Below are 12,719 nucleotides of genomic sequence, written 5' to 3'. Positions count from 1 at the left end.
GAGAAAAGCCAAGAAAAATATACAACACCAGATCAACCAACCACGTCGCAGGAAGGAGAGCCACATACCTCAGCCAGGCTCAGCAAGATACGATGTCCTGAGAAGACTTGTCTCTCTCGACGAAAGGTAGGAAGGTTGTGAGAGGGTAGAGTGAGATGTGTTATGGTGGGAGAGAACTGGGAAACACTGGGACAGAAGTGCCGACCGTATCAACATCATAGTTCAGAACAAAACCTCGTAGGAAATCCAGGTAAGAAAGAGCAAACAGAAATAAAAAGAACTAACCTCTTAAAGGCTTCTCAAGTGTGCAACGCTTGCTCGCTCTTTGTGTTGTGGTGGACAGAGAGAATAAAGAGGAAGAGGACGAAGGGTGAGGAGGAGAGAGGTGGGAGAAAGAGAGAAAGGAGGAAGATGGGGGGCAGGAAAAATAAGTAGACTTCTGGCTGCAAACTCTGTAGACGTTGCCAGGCAGGCTCATGTTCATGTACAAGAAGCGTAGAGGTAAATGCTTTACTTTACCTGTTTATCTGCTCAATGCTTCACTGTAGTAAAGTGGGGCTTTGATATCCCTCTGATGGCTGCCTCGGGCGCTGGTTGGCTACATAGCAAGGCTGCCAGCTTAAAGAGGGAGCTCAGTAATTGCCATGCAAGAACAGTGAATGGGATTATCCTTCCTTGGTTTTGTGATTCTAATCAGTGAAGGCGAGGAGGGAGAGGAGGGTGCTTTGTGTTTGAAGCTCTTTGTATTGCTACGCGTTTCGAGGATTTAAAATGACAGCTACACCCTTTCACAAGCCGAAATTTCTGGATTGGAAAATACAGAGATTGAAGAAATGAGAAATGTAAACAGTGTCAAGCACATGAAGTCAGAGAAATGGAAACAGCTACTCGGGGAAATGCCAAACGTCAAACGATCAAATGAAAACAACGCAGTCCTTGTACTCTTCCATAATAGCACGGTCAATGTCATCCCAGTCTTGGGGAATCCCCGACTCGTCGAGGGTCAGCTGTGGCTCTGCCTCACGGTCTTTGCTGATTCGGGGCTCAGGCGTCTCCAGGGTTTTGGGTCTCTTGTTCTCCTCGCTGCAGCTCTCACTAACGTCCGCCTCAACGCTCTTGCGCTTGGTGCCTGCACGATTCTCAGAAGTTTGAGCCACAGGACTCATCTCTTGTGGCTCCGGGGTGACAAGATCCACAATTCCACAGTTCTTCCTGGGGGGTGGGAACTCGATCTGAGGCGATCGGCCCGGGAACGGGACTTCGTTGACATCAACCCAATCGTCCCCTGGCTCGAAAACACTCTCATCAGCTTTTGTAGTTCCGAACGCGTCTTCAAGCCCAATTTCCTGCCTAGTGGAAGCTTTCCCGAATAGCAACTCCTCCGGCGAGGGCAGGTCATCAAAGTTCTCGTCTCCGTAATCGCTTGAATCCACGATTGACGAAAGAGGAGGAATGTCGTACACCGTCGAAGCTGGGGGTCGGAGCTCTGGACTATCATCGAAGCTCCCGGTTCTACTGCTCCTCTTACTTTTCTTGTCTTGCTTTGCAGGTTGAACCGCTCTCTTGGCAATGCTGGCGGACAAGGTCAATTGGTTTGATCCCGCGATTGACAGAGTAGACACGTCAGGTTTCTTCCTTCCAGCCTTGGGAGGGTTGTCAAGGCCCTCACGACAACACAGATGCTTGCACCTGCAATAGTTAGTTGTTACCCAGCACCCCATAATTTTGGAATACGAACACTGATTTGTCCTTGCACTTGTGGTTACACGCCCATCGACCATTGTCGAGCTTCTGGGGTCCATTGCTCTGTGCCAGGTCGCCATGCTTTGCACATTCCTTCCTTGAGGAGCTTGTGCGTGCCATTGTGCTCTTTGGCTTTGGATCAGCGCTAAAAACTATGTCATTCTTCGTTGTAGTGCTTGGCTTCGCAGCTTCCTTTCTCGAGGAGTGCGTGCGGGATACTATCTTCTTCGGCTCCGGGACGCAGGGCTCGGCTGCTTCCCAGTCTTCAATGGCCTCTGCAGTCCGTTCAGAATCTACAATAGCATATGTGATGAGGGGGATGAGATACCTGATGCTAGAAAGTCCCCAAATAAGCGCTCATCGCTATCAAATCGACGAATCCTAGTCTTCTTATGTGTTTTGGGCTGAATCTGGGACTGTGCTCTGTCCACCACAGTTCCATCATCATCCGGGATTTCTTGAACTCTGTCTTCGCCGGCAGGTTGCCTCAGAAAATATGATGAAGGTAGGTCAATCCTTAGTACTGCACTCCGTGCCGTTCCCGCTATAAGCCATTAGTATGTATCTCCGTTAATATATGGTTGCAACATACCGATTTCGTCGCACATGACATGGCAAGATAAATAATGATCCTGGGACTTCAACTCCGCACTCAGTAAAATTTCAAGGTTATTCTCAAGCTTGCTTGCACTGTAGATGATTAGTCTAGCCTTGGTGAGAGCTAGGTCACGAACCTTAGACGTCGAAAATCGATCAAGCGGCCATCTGAGGTCTCTGCGATGAAGCAAACATAAACAGGCCGTCTCTGGAAGAAGTTCGGGCACTTGTCGTTCATGAATGCAACTTCTGCTTTGAATCGGACCCTTACTTCACGCCCAGGTTTGGTGTCCTGCCATTCGTACGCTCAGTAATGTTCAACGCAGCGAAAATATATATTTGGGCCACCTACCTTGCCCATCATCTTCAGAGCCACCCGCAACTTGGGGAAATCAGCGAGACGGTTCCGCAACTTCACTCCGAATGGTGGATTCCTGCTTAGTGCCATGTCAATTTGGTGTGGCTCGGCAGCTTCGAGGTCCTCTATGCTGTCGATTCCAGCCGCGGCAAGCTTCCTAACTGCCACAGCGCCTATATGCTCAATCTGTTTCATTTGGAGGGGCGAGTCATCCCAGGTCTTTGCTGTCAAGCTTCGCGCCAGCTCCAGAGCGTTCCGAGTGGTAACTGAGTCCTGGAGGTGGACTTGGCAGTCAATAATACAGCGGATCAAGCGGTTCACATGGGTGAAAACGAAGTTCTTGTCCTGCTGGAAAGGGAATCTGTGCTTTTGAAACTGCTCATGGTTTGGGAACTCAACTGCACCGAGCTCGGCTTGAATCAGAAGTGAGGTCTTGTGGGATGGGAGTGCTATGTCAACGTTGATGGGAAATTTGATATCACTGGAGCGGTTGATTTCCTTGTAGACAGCCTTCTCACCTGATTTCAGGCGGATATCGCGGAATTCTTCTGCTTGGGAAATGACGGACAGCTAAGAAGCATTAGTATATACTTGAGCTTGGGATTCGAAAAGGAGAGGAACTTACAACTTGGCCGATGTCTGAGCGTGGCTTTAGACCGAGGAAGATCCTCATCGTTTCGAAGCGCACGTAGTATCGAGCCATGGCATCTCCAAATGGGGTGGCTTTGAGGCCGTCAGACGTGACCAGCTCACATTCTTGTAGGAGCTTGATATCCTTCTCGCAAATCTGGCGTAGCATCTCATTCTCATCATCCTGATTAGCTCCCTCCTTGAGCTTATAGTGCGTTGGATTCCTCCTCAACCGCACGAACAAGAATGTGCTGGCTAGCCAGTTGACAGCAGTCTCAATGTTGGTTACATTTCCAAGCCCTATCTCCGCATTGATGTGCTCGATGAGGTTGAGGTGCAAGCAACTCTCGAGGCTCTTCGAGCCAGAGACCAGCTTCTCATAGTGCTTGACACGTTCCTTTCTCGTGAGGATCACAGCCGTTGCAGTGTCGTCAAACTGCGGTCGTCCTGCTCGACCGAGCATCTGCATGACCTCGAGGTCTGAATACTCCTGAGTATGGCCATCCTGCCATCCTGCCGTACCTTTGATAATGACCAGGTGGCAGGGAAGGTTAACTCCAACTGCCAAAGTCGAAGTGCAGCATATGACACTAATCTTTCGATCAAGGAATCCACTTTCAACCTGGTGTCTGTCCCCAGGTTCGAGACCGGCATGGTGAAAAGCAACGCCTGCCGCTGTGGTCGCTGTACGCATTATTAGTTATGCTATGGCAAGTTACAGTAAGCAGGACAAGCATACTCTTTAGGTCAGCGTGGCTGACTCCCAGAGGCCGGCTTGGCCCTGCCCATAACCGCGCCGGAGCATTGGACGTGGACCATAGCCGTGCGAGTTCTTTCGCGGTACTCATTGCAGAATTCCTTGTGCAGCAGAAGATCATGATAGGTTTCCCTGCAGAATGCGTGGAAATGATGCTGGCAAGTCTTCAATGGAATTCAAAGTTAGAGCCATGGGCAAGAATGCATAGAGAGTGAATAATAAACTCACTTTGAATTGCACAGTTTATCAAATGCAAAGTCATTGCCGCTTGCCTGATACCCGTAGACGAATTTCTGCAGTTTCACTGGCCGAAATTCCTCTCCAAAATGCTCCCGATGAGCTGGGACTTGTTGGTTCATTGCATTGCGACCTAACCATGTTGCAATATCTTCAGAATTTGGGATGGTGGCACTCAGCGCAACGAAGCGAACATTCGACCCAAAGGACTTCATCCGGGATACTACGGCCTCCAATGTTGCTCCACGCGCCTCCTTCAGAGTATGGACCTCATCGATAAGGAAGAGCTTGACGAGCTGCATCAATCTCGCATGATCCTTCCATTTTCGAGTCATGCTATCCCATTTCTCGGGAGTGGTGATGATGATCTGGCTATTTTGGACATTCCTCTGTTGCAGGTAATCAGTATCCCCTGTAAGTTCAGCGCACTGCAGACCAAGGGAGTTGAACTTTCGACCCCAGTCCTGGAATCTCTCAGAGCATAGAGACTTTGTCGGGGCTTGGTATACGACCTTGAATTGTTCATCCTTTAGGGAATTGAGCAAGCGGCAGATTGCCAGCTCCATGACAACTGTCTTTCCACTACCAGTGGGTGCAGCCAAAACAACGTTATCATCACTTCTGTAGATAGTCGAAAAACACTTTGACTGGACGGCATTGAAACAAGGGAAGGAGAACAGGGGCCGATAGTTGCCCGGAAGCTCTCGGGCTGATACGAGCTTGATGCCATGACTCGCAGCAGGCAGCTGCTGGAAGGGTGTGGAGAAGGTGTTAGGCTGAGTGAATGCACTGTCTAACGTGCTGGAGTAAGTGAGAGAGCCTTGAGGCCTTCGTTGTTCCTCCAGTTCAAAAGCCCGGGGTAGTGTCATTCTCCCTTTCTGTAATCTCGCGAGTGGACTGGACGCATCCCGGATATCAGCATCTGACGAGCCCGAGGCAAGGCTTTGATTCGGCGTAACCTGTGAGCCTGGAATCAACTGGTCAGCTTAACCTATACATTGCAGAAATTTTGTAGGAGTCCATTCGTAAGTCATTGTCACTCACTTTCAAAAAATCGAGAGACATGCTTTGGAGGTTCCGGCTGCCATGAGTGATATGAAGAGAGCCCCTCCACGTAGGACGAAGCCTGGAAGCCTCTTGACTGCCGTTGAGACTGGGCCAGGAGCTCGAGATCTATTCCAGACCCATACAATTAGTCTTCCATCTAACCAACTTCATGGCTGTCTGAAAGTGCAGCGTGCTCACCAAAAGCATCAAGTTGAAGATCACCACCACCACCACCATAATCCCCGGCATTCGCATCAAGAGAAGGGTCCCATTGAGTCACTGCACGATACGGCTCTGAGCTATATGCAGAACTGTGAAGAGAAGGCCTGCAGGCTCTTTGAACGAGTGAGTCGGAGTTCAGACCTTGGGGCTGGGACTGCGGTGGTTTTCGTTTCCAGGAGGGCACGAAGCTCTGGCTAGAGACGAATGGATGGTTCTCTCGTCGTCTCATGATGGGAAGCAGATGATAGCTATGCTGCCCAACAATTCGACGGTCTTGTGGAGGTGAAGCGGAATGGTCAAAATGGGATGGGGGTGGTAGCGGGTCGGATGGTCTACACGGGAGGCCAGTCACCTACACAGAGTAAAATATCTCGAGTCCTACAAGTGTGAGTAGTCCACACGAAAACCAGTCGAAGACAATGTAGCTTCATTATTCTGAGTAGTAGGTCTCGAATGATAAGCGAAGAAGCAAATCTGAGCCAAAATAGAGCTTCGGAGACCTGACGATCAATTTCTTATATAAATCAAAGCTAGGCCGGCCTGGGTACTCAGCAAAGCAGTCAATCAAAGGGTATAGTAACGAAGCAAGAAAAACCAAGGTGCAGTAGCACGAATACTAAGCCATGTATGCGGGCAAAAGCAGCAAGCGCACCAGTTAGTTCTATGCGAATTTTAATCCACTTCCAATAACAACCAATCCATGATCAAAGCAGCCAACTCGACGCTCATAAGCATATCATCAGTCTTAGTTAAATCATAATGTCTTTAAAAGTATGCACCACCGCTCGCTCGAGAGGCCCCGGATCTCGCGACTCCGGGTGACGTCGGGCGTGAGGTTGAGATACCTGCATCCAAAAAGGGAGTTGTTGGAAGCTTGATGGAGATCTCTTTGGGCGAAGCAGACAATGGAGAAGTCTGATCACTCTTGCTCTCCTTTTCGAAGCGTTCGACGCGAATCGGGGGTGGGCGAGGGCCTTGGCGCTTGCCTGCACTCGGACTCTCGCAGAGATAGGTGGCCACCAAGACCGCAAAGGTGCCAACAAGAAACTGATTTTCTGTTAGATGCATGATATACCGGTCGAAAGGGTAAACTCACAGTAATTGTCGGCTCAAACTCAAACAGCCAGATGCTGCCCAGAGAAGTGAAAATGATACTCGTAGCCGAGGCGAGGTTCTTGGTATCCGCGTGCGCAGGTCCCACGCAGAAAGATGTCGCAATCCCTCCAAAAGCCTGAATGATAATGGTAGACCAGACAACCCAGTTGTAGCCGTCGAAAATCCCACCAGTGGCAATTGTCTCGCCATCCAAAAACACAACGCCAATAAACAGCGCGGGGAAGATGGAGTAGACCGCGAGCTGCACGTTGCGGACCCAGAGAGACGTATGCTTTGCACTATCCTTGAGCACTTTTTCAAAATACACACCACCAAGTCCCGAAGCTGCACAGGCGCCGAGGGTAGCGAGGACACCAACTGCCCCGTTCAATCGCGGGGTTGCGGTCAAGATATCCTCCTCGATGCCCTCGTATGTAGCCGATCGTTTATGAAGACTCCGGCCCTCCAATTGAACTGATTTCCACTCCTCCAAAGACCGAGGGAAATCGAAATGAGCAGCTGCATTCTCTAGCGAGAACTCGTCCGGCCGAGCATTCGAAATCTGGATGAGACCAACACCAATCAACAGAACCAACAGCAGACCCCATTTGCGCAGCGGAATGCTCCTCCCGAGGAGAATCAAGCCAAAGACCGAGCTCACGAATATCTTCAACTGGTAGGACACCTGAAATGTCGCAGCCTGTAGGTTCGAGAGCGCGATGTATTGCAGCGAGTTGGCCAAGGTGTATAAGCTCGCCGGAATAGCGAGTTTCCAGCTGTCGCCCGAAAACACGGTCGCTGTGAGGGAGGAAAGGAGCGATGTCGCGGGGACCGATGGTGGAGCCGACCTCGAGACTTCGTATAGTGCTACCGTCAGGGAAACGGCGAGTTTGACGACTTCGTTGAAGAAAACGGCGGTCGATGTGAGATATCGCTTGCCGCCAGTTGGTGGCATAATCCGAGAATAATGCGCTAACTGTTAAAACAAAGGTCAGTTCTTCGTCCGAGTAGACGGGGAGAGCGAGCGACGAACCAGAACGAAAGCAGTATACTGTGCCGTCAACTGCTCCGAGAGGTGGTGGTCAGCGAATATAACACCGCGTCTCATTTTGATGAGAAGAATAGCTCACCAGGATCCAGGAAGTGTGCTTCCAAGCCGTTCCCGGCGTGGTAGACCGGCGTGAGACACTCTCCCCCATATTGGTTGTGAGCTCTTGGGTAGCTCGTTCGAAGCGGTTTTAACTGATGAGAGGATTTGAGAGGATTTTTGTATTATTGAGGTGCTCTCGTGATTAAAGCTGTCACGCGACAGGGGTTAAATCGGCGCCCTGAGCTATCGCTGTGTGTGTGTGGAGAGAAAGTCCGGGCGGCGGTTCAAAAGCTCGTGGAAACGCTCTCCGCGACAATCCCAAGGTTTTCGGCTAATTGGTGGCAAGAAGTAGGAAAGGAAGATGAAGCACAAAGGGAAAACTTCTTCGCACGACAAAGAAAAATTAGCAAAATCGCAAGGAAAAGCTCAATCTTATGAACTAGGTTATTGGACTCGTCCGAAGCGCCAGGTGAAGCCTAAGCTGGGCGGTGTGGTCTTCAAATGTCCGGGGGGGTCGGACGATTTTCCCCTGAACTTGGAGACTCGGCGATGATTGGAGCTGACGTCAGGCCAGCAATTTTGGAGGGATCAACAGAACAGCGGATGATCCAGCATCCATGGGGCGTCTTTGAAACAAGCAAGCTCGCGTTTCGGATCCCAACAATTGGTCTGTGATATGGACCCTTACCGGGCGGGCATTCCAGCATGACGACATGCATTCAGCTCTTGGTCAGGCCATGCTCTCTCCAGGTTAGGCTCCGCCGGTTCGCCGAAGCTTATTAGATGAGGCAGTGGCTGCGATACGGTATACGAGGCCTCGGGACTCTTTACAGCCGTCCAGGCAGGATAAATCATGTTGGTGTACCTTTGCATTAGTTATTATATTTCCTAGAAATCGACTACCCAGAACTTCCTCCCATGCATTGCAAGACAAATGCCAAAAAATCAACCACACCGTAGCTAAGGAATGAGACCGCCGACATGAGATAGGAAAAATGGAGTGTGTAGAGAGAGTGGATCGTGTGATGTGTCCGTCACGTTGAGTATAAAATGGAGAGAGTTCACATAGAGAAAAAGAAAGAGAGCCGTTGATATCAAAGAACAGAAAAGCGAACGGGGGCGCATCAATCAATGCACTGCGGTCATGTTGCTGCTCTCGCTATTCCAGCCGAGCGCCCAAATTGGGAATTCGCTGCTTTCTTTTCGGTTATCGGTGGTGTTTTCAAGACCAATCGCTCCGCTGCTGTCCGTGCGTCTCCTGGAGTGCTGTCTTTGGAGACCGGGAACAGGAGGCGGGGGTCGGCGCGGGGGAGGTTTTTGAGACGGTAAGGGGGAGAAGCGGTGAATAGGAAGGGTCGGAGTCAGAGGGGATGTCGTGCTCGTAGCAGGAGAAGGAAGGCTTTTTGAGGAAATCAGACTAGCCCGCGGCGATGGAAATGAATGGATGGTTTTGGCATCGATATCAGATCCGGGGCCTCTCGGTGTCGAGCTACCTCGGGTTTTCTGGCTCGCTTGGACTGCGCGTGCCATTGCGGGAGAAGGTATTCCGGGGCTGAGGCGTAAAAATGAGGTGTCGGCGCAGTAGAATGAATCTCGAGAAGGACCCGATGCTATAGAGCGGCGATCCGGCTCCACGGACTCATTGAATAAACTTGGGGTAATCTTGCCCTGCCGCTGTCTCATGACTTCGAGGAGACGCTCCTCTTGTCTTGTAACGGCCATAAGCCTGCTCCTCCGATTGATCTCCTTCTGCGACAGAGACGGGGTTCTCGCCGGGACTTTGGTCTGGTCGAATATCGGATCGTTATGCAGGAAATTGGGCTCTTGGATGGCGGGTATCCCACTTGACCGACGTGACCGGCTGACACCAGTTGTAGACGAAGAGTGCTTCGATACCGAAGAGTCTCGCCGGGGCTGAGGGGGCTTGAGACTAGAACGGGACCCTTGCGTGTTGGAAGACGAAGGGCGCTCCACGCTTCTTAGCATGCTTTTCGTCGCTTGTGCAGTCGTAGCTGTGCAAATCTCTGCTTCGAAATCCCCGTATGTAGACACGCTATCTCTTTTGTTCTTGTTGAACCGGGGTGGAGGTATGAAGGGCGGCTCTTCATCTTCATCTTCGGACGAGGAGAGGCACAGGACGCTCGAGTTGGTGAGGTCGGAGTTCTTCAGAGTGCTTTTGCTGCTCTTCTTCGACATCAGAGGATTGTCCTTTTTTGAAGACACGTCCTCACGCAACCCAAATCGGAAGGGTGCTGGTGGCATATCCCTCAGAGATTTGTTCGATTGAGCTTCCCGCAGGGTCCTTTGAGAGGACCGTGCGGATTCTCCGGATCTAGCCGATAGCATAGACTTTGAATCGCTCCGTTGGAGATTCTCTCTGCTGCGCAAGCTGAAGTTCATTTGGTTGTACTGAGATCGGTCCGGTGATCGCGGCGATAATTGCACATCAAAGTTCTTCTCGAGGGCCCTGTCGATCTCGCTGGTACGGACAGTTCGTTCCAGTGAAGGGTTGGACCACTCCGGGCCAGTCGTACCGTGCGAAATGGATGAGCCTAGGACGCCAGCTAGTGGTTGATGGTTATTCTCTGGGCGTTGCGATGGTCTCAATTGCGGCGGCGTCTTTGTGAGTTTCTTCCCAGGTAATCGGGGCTCGAATTTCCGTGGTTTCATTGTCGAGTTATCTGATGTTGTGGAGATGGCCGACGGCGAGGTTACCATACGTTGTGGTGAAAGAAGAGGGGTATTGTTTGACTGCGGTTTGGGAAATAGCAAAGAAAGATCAATCCTAGGTGGTCGTGTCTTGCGTTTGGTATCCTTCATCGGGCCTTTGGGCTGTTTGAATGCAGGATTCAATCCACCATCGGATATCTCTCCAAGAAGTTCGGGAGTTAGGCCATGTTCCGTCGACTCAAGGCTTGCGCTCGAGGTACCGTGGGACTCTCGGGAGCTATAACGAGAATATAGAGCTGATGAAGAGCCCGACAGATGCAATTTCCTTGTGAGCTGGACAAGGGGAGGTGTCGAGTCAACGGTATCTCTATAGTCCTGACCTAACAAAGGCGACGAGGCCCGGACACGAAGGTTTGAAGAGTGCACGCGGTCCTCTGCGGCTTCATGCTGGGTCAGAAGATCCGGCGCATTCAGATAGCTTTTTCGGGTGTTAGTCTTTTTGTCGGGCCGCCGGTGATAGTCGTGATCAAGGGCGATGTCCGTTGTTCCTAAAATCCTCTGGGCCTTGTGTATAGATCTCGACTTTTGGTCATTTCGATTGCTGCTTTGAGAGTGGATCTCGCCAGTGGGAGCGTTTACACTCGACTTGCGCAGCGGTACGTGAAAAGACTTGTGAGGCATGGTGGCACGATTCGTTGGTTAGCAACGGTTTAGTTGTTGATTTCTCGTCAAAAATGGTACAGCCCGCGGGCGAATTATTGTTGACATATATCGCCTACCCCTCGAATCCAGTGAGGTCGAAAGAGTGTTTTGGAATTGTTCAAGGGTCGCAGGTCAATGGTGGTTCGAGGTGTGGTTGTTTCACCCCAAAAAAGAAGGCTTCCCCACACTACGGAGTCGATGATGAAAAAAGGCGTTTAAACGACTGGCGCCCGCGCCGTTGGGTCTTGGGAGTTTCGAATTCTTCTTCTAGTGCTCGAGAATAGAGAGAGGATTTCTCGGGACGATGGCTCGCAGATGGCAGCGAGAAAGATGATGGTAAACAAAAGAGTGACAGGGGCAGCAAACACCCAGAAAGGAGAGACGGATGGGGGTCGCAGGGAGCAGCGAACACCCGGTTTTATCAAGTGCCGCGGGAGAGGTGGTCAACTGCGAGTGGATAACAGCTTGTAAGACTAAGATTAACAGCTGGAATAATAATAACTCTTCGACAACTAGGCGCAAGGCCCAAGGGACCGGCTGCCGACTAAATGTCCAATTTAAATCCAAGCCCGATCCGCCCGCGCGAGCTTTTGGGTGTGCCCACAGTTTGGCAGCAGACACAGTCGCTGTTCAGACGTTCTTGGAAATTGCACTGGCTGCAAATCATTATTCTCCGAACCATAGGACTCCGCGCCACTATCCCCATTCCTCATTCGTTTACTGGAGTCGGCTAAAGCAAGAGTCTTACAAGACCCGACAATTATTGACAGAGTGGGATCAGTGGATGTCAACTCGAAAGGGGCGATCACTCATCAGGCTCGATTCGCCCACGAAGCCAAAACCGAGCATCGGGAACTACATTGGCTAGCTCGTCGAGACTCCAGAGCCTAGAGATGATGTACGATGGAAACACCAGATGCAGGGGATCCGCGATTGTGCCTGGGTGGAGCAGCGATCATCACACGCCAGAAAGCTGCTCCTGTGCATCCGGAAGAGAACCGTCGGAATGGGCGACGAAGATCGGGGATAGCACTGGCAATCCTGCGATTCTGCGACAATTCGAGTTGAGCAGCTCGGTATGGATGTTCCTCAGGATCTCGCCAAACAAGAATCAACGGGAGCACATGCACAACCCGAGTTTCAGTGATAGACAGAGGGATGCAGCTGATTTTGTGACACCCTTGGGTTCGCCAAACCCAATCTGGTGCTCGCGGAGTCGCGGTCGACTTAGAATGATCCTCCAGAGTCCAAGCCTCCAGCCAGCTCTTGATTCCTTCTGTGATGGAAGACGGTGAGTTTAGGCCACAACCATTCCGCCAACCTGCCTCGAAGTGGGCCACTGAACCAGGATAATGGTTGTCAGATGGGAGGAGACTAGTCGAGGTCAAATGCGAGTAAAAGTAGGCTAACAGAGCACTTGCTTTTTCCGTCTCCCTTGCTTTCTTTTTTGCACTTAAGGTTTTCCGGGAGAACCTGGAGGTCCAAAGTTCAGGTTCCAGGAGCTTTTCTCCAGGCCATACGGAAGTTATGCGTCGCAGCGCTGGGACGGTTCAACACGTGTGTTTCGGCCA

At 51.0% G+C, this 12,719-nt stretch overlaps 2 protein-coding genes across 2 annotated transcripts; both read right to left on the bottom strand.

Annotated features, from left to right (window-relative positions):
• Positions 1 to 914: 914 nt before the first annotated feature.
• On the bottom strand, positions 915 to 5,820 carry BJX68DRAFT_270991 (putative DEAD/DEAH box DNA helicase (Mer3); the record flags this gene model as incomplete). The annotated part of the gene is made up of 11 exons (XM_071046847.1): positions 915 to 1,689; positions 1,739 to 2,018; positions 2,072 to 2,287; positions 2,336 to 2,433; positions 2,478 to 2,632; positions 2,693 to 3,268; positions 3,324 to 4,012; positions 4,068 to 4,249; positions 4,314 to 5,289; positions 5,367 to 5,495; positions 5,568 to 5,820. 11 exons carry the CDS (start codon positions 5,818 to 5,820, stop codon positions 915 to 917), a joined length of 4,329 nt encoding a protein of 1,442 aa, XP_070894766.1.
• A 536-nt stretch (positions 5,821 to 6,356) lies between these two features.
• On the bottom strand, positions 6,357 to 11,127 carry BJX68DRAFT_257987 (nucleotide-sugar transporter-domain-containing protein; the record flags this gene model as incomplete). Its single annotated transcript, XM_071043448.1, has 5 exons — positions 6,357 to 6,638; positions 6,688 to 7,662; positions 7,720 to 7,749; positions 7,817 to 7,897; positions 8,914 to 11,127. 5 exons carry the CDS (start codon positions 11,125 to 11,127, stop codon positions 6,357 to 6,359), a joined length of 3,582 nt encoding a protein of 1,193 aa, XP_070894765.1.
• Positions 11,128 to 12,719: the final 1,592 nt, after the last annotated feature.

This window comes from Aspergillus pseudodeflectus (genome assembly GCF_044049435.1).
Source record: "Aspergillus pseudodeflectus strain CBS 756.74 chromosome Unknown BJX68scaffold_55, whole genome shotgun sequence".
In the NCBI taxonomy this organism is placed as follows: domain Eukaryota; kingdom Fungi; phylum Ascomycota; class Eurotiomycetes; order Eurotiales; family Aspergillaceae; genus Aspergillus; species Aspergillus pseudodeflectus.
This window is presented reverse-complemented; position numbering and strand designations above follow the sequence as displayed.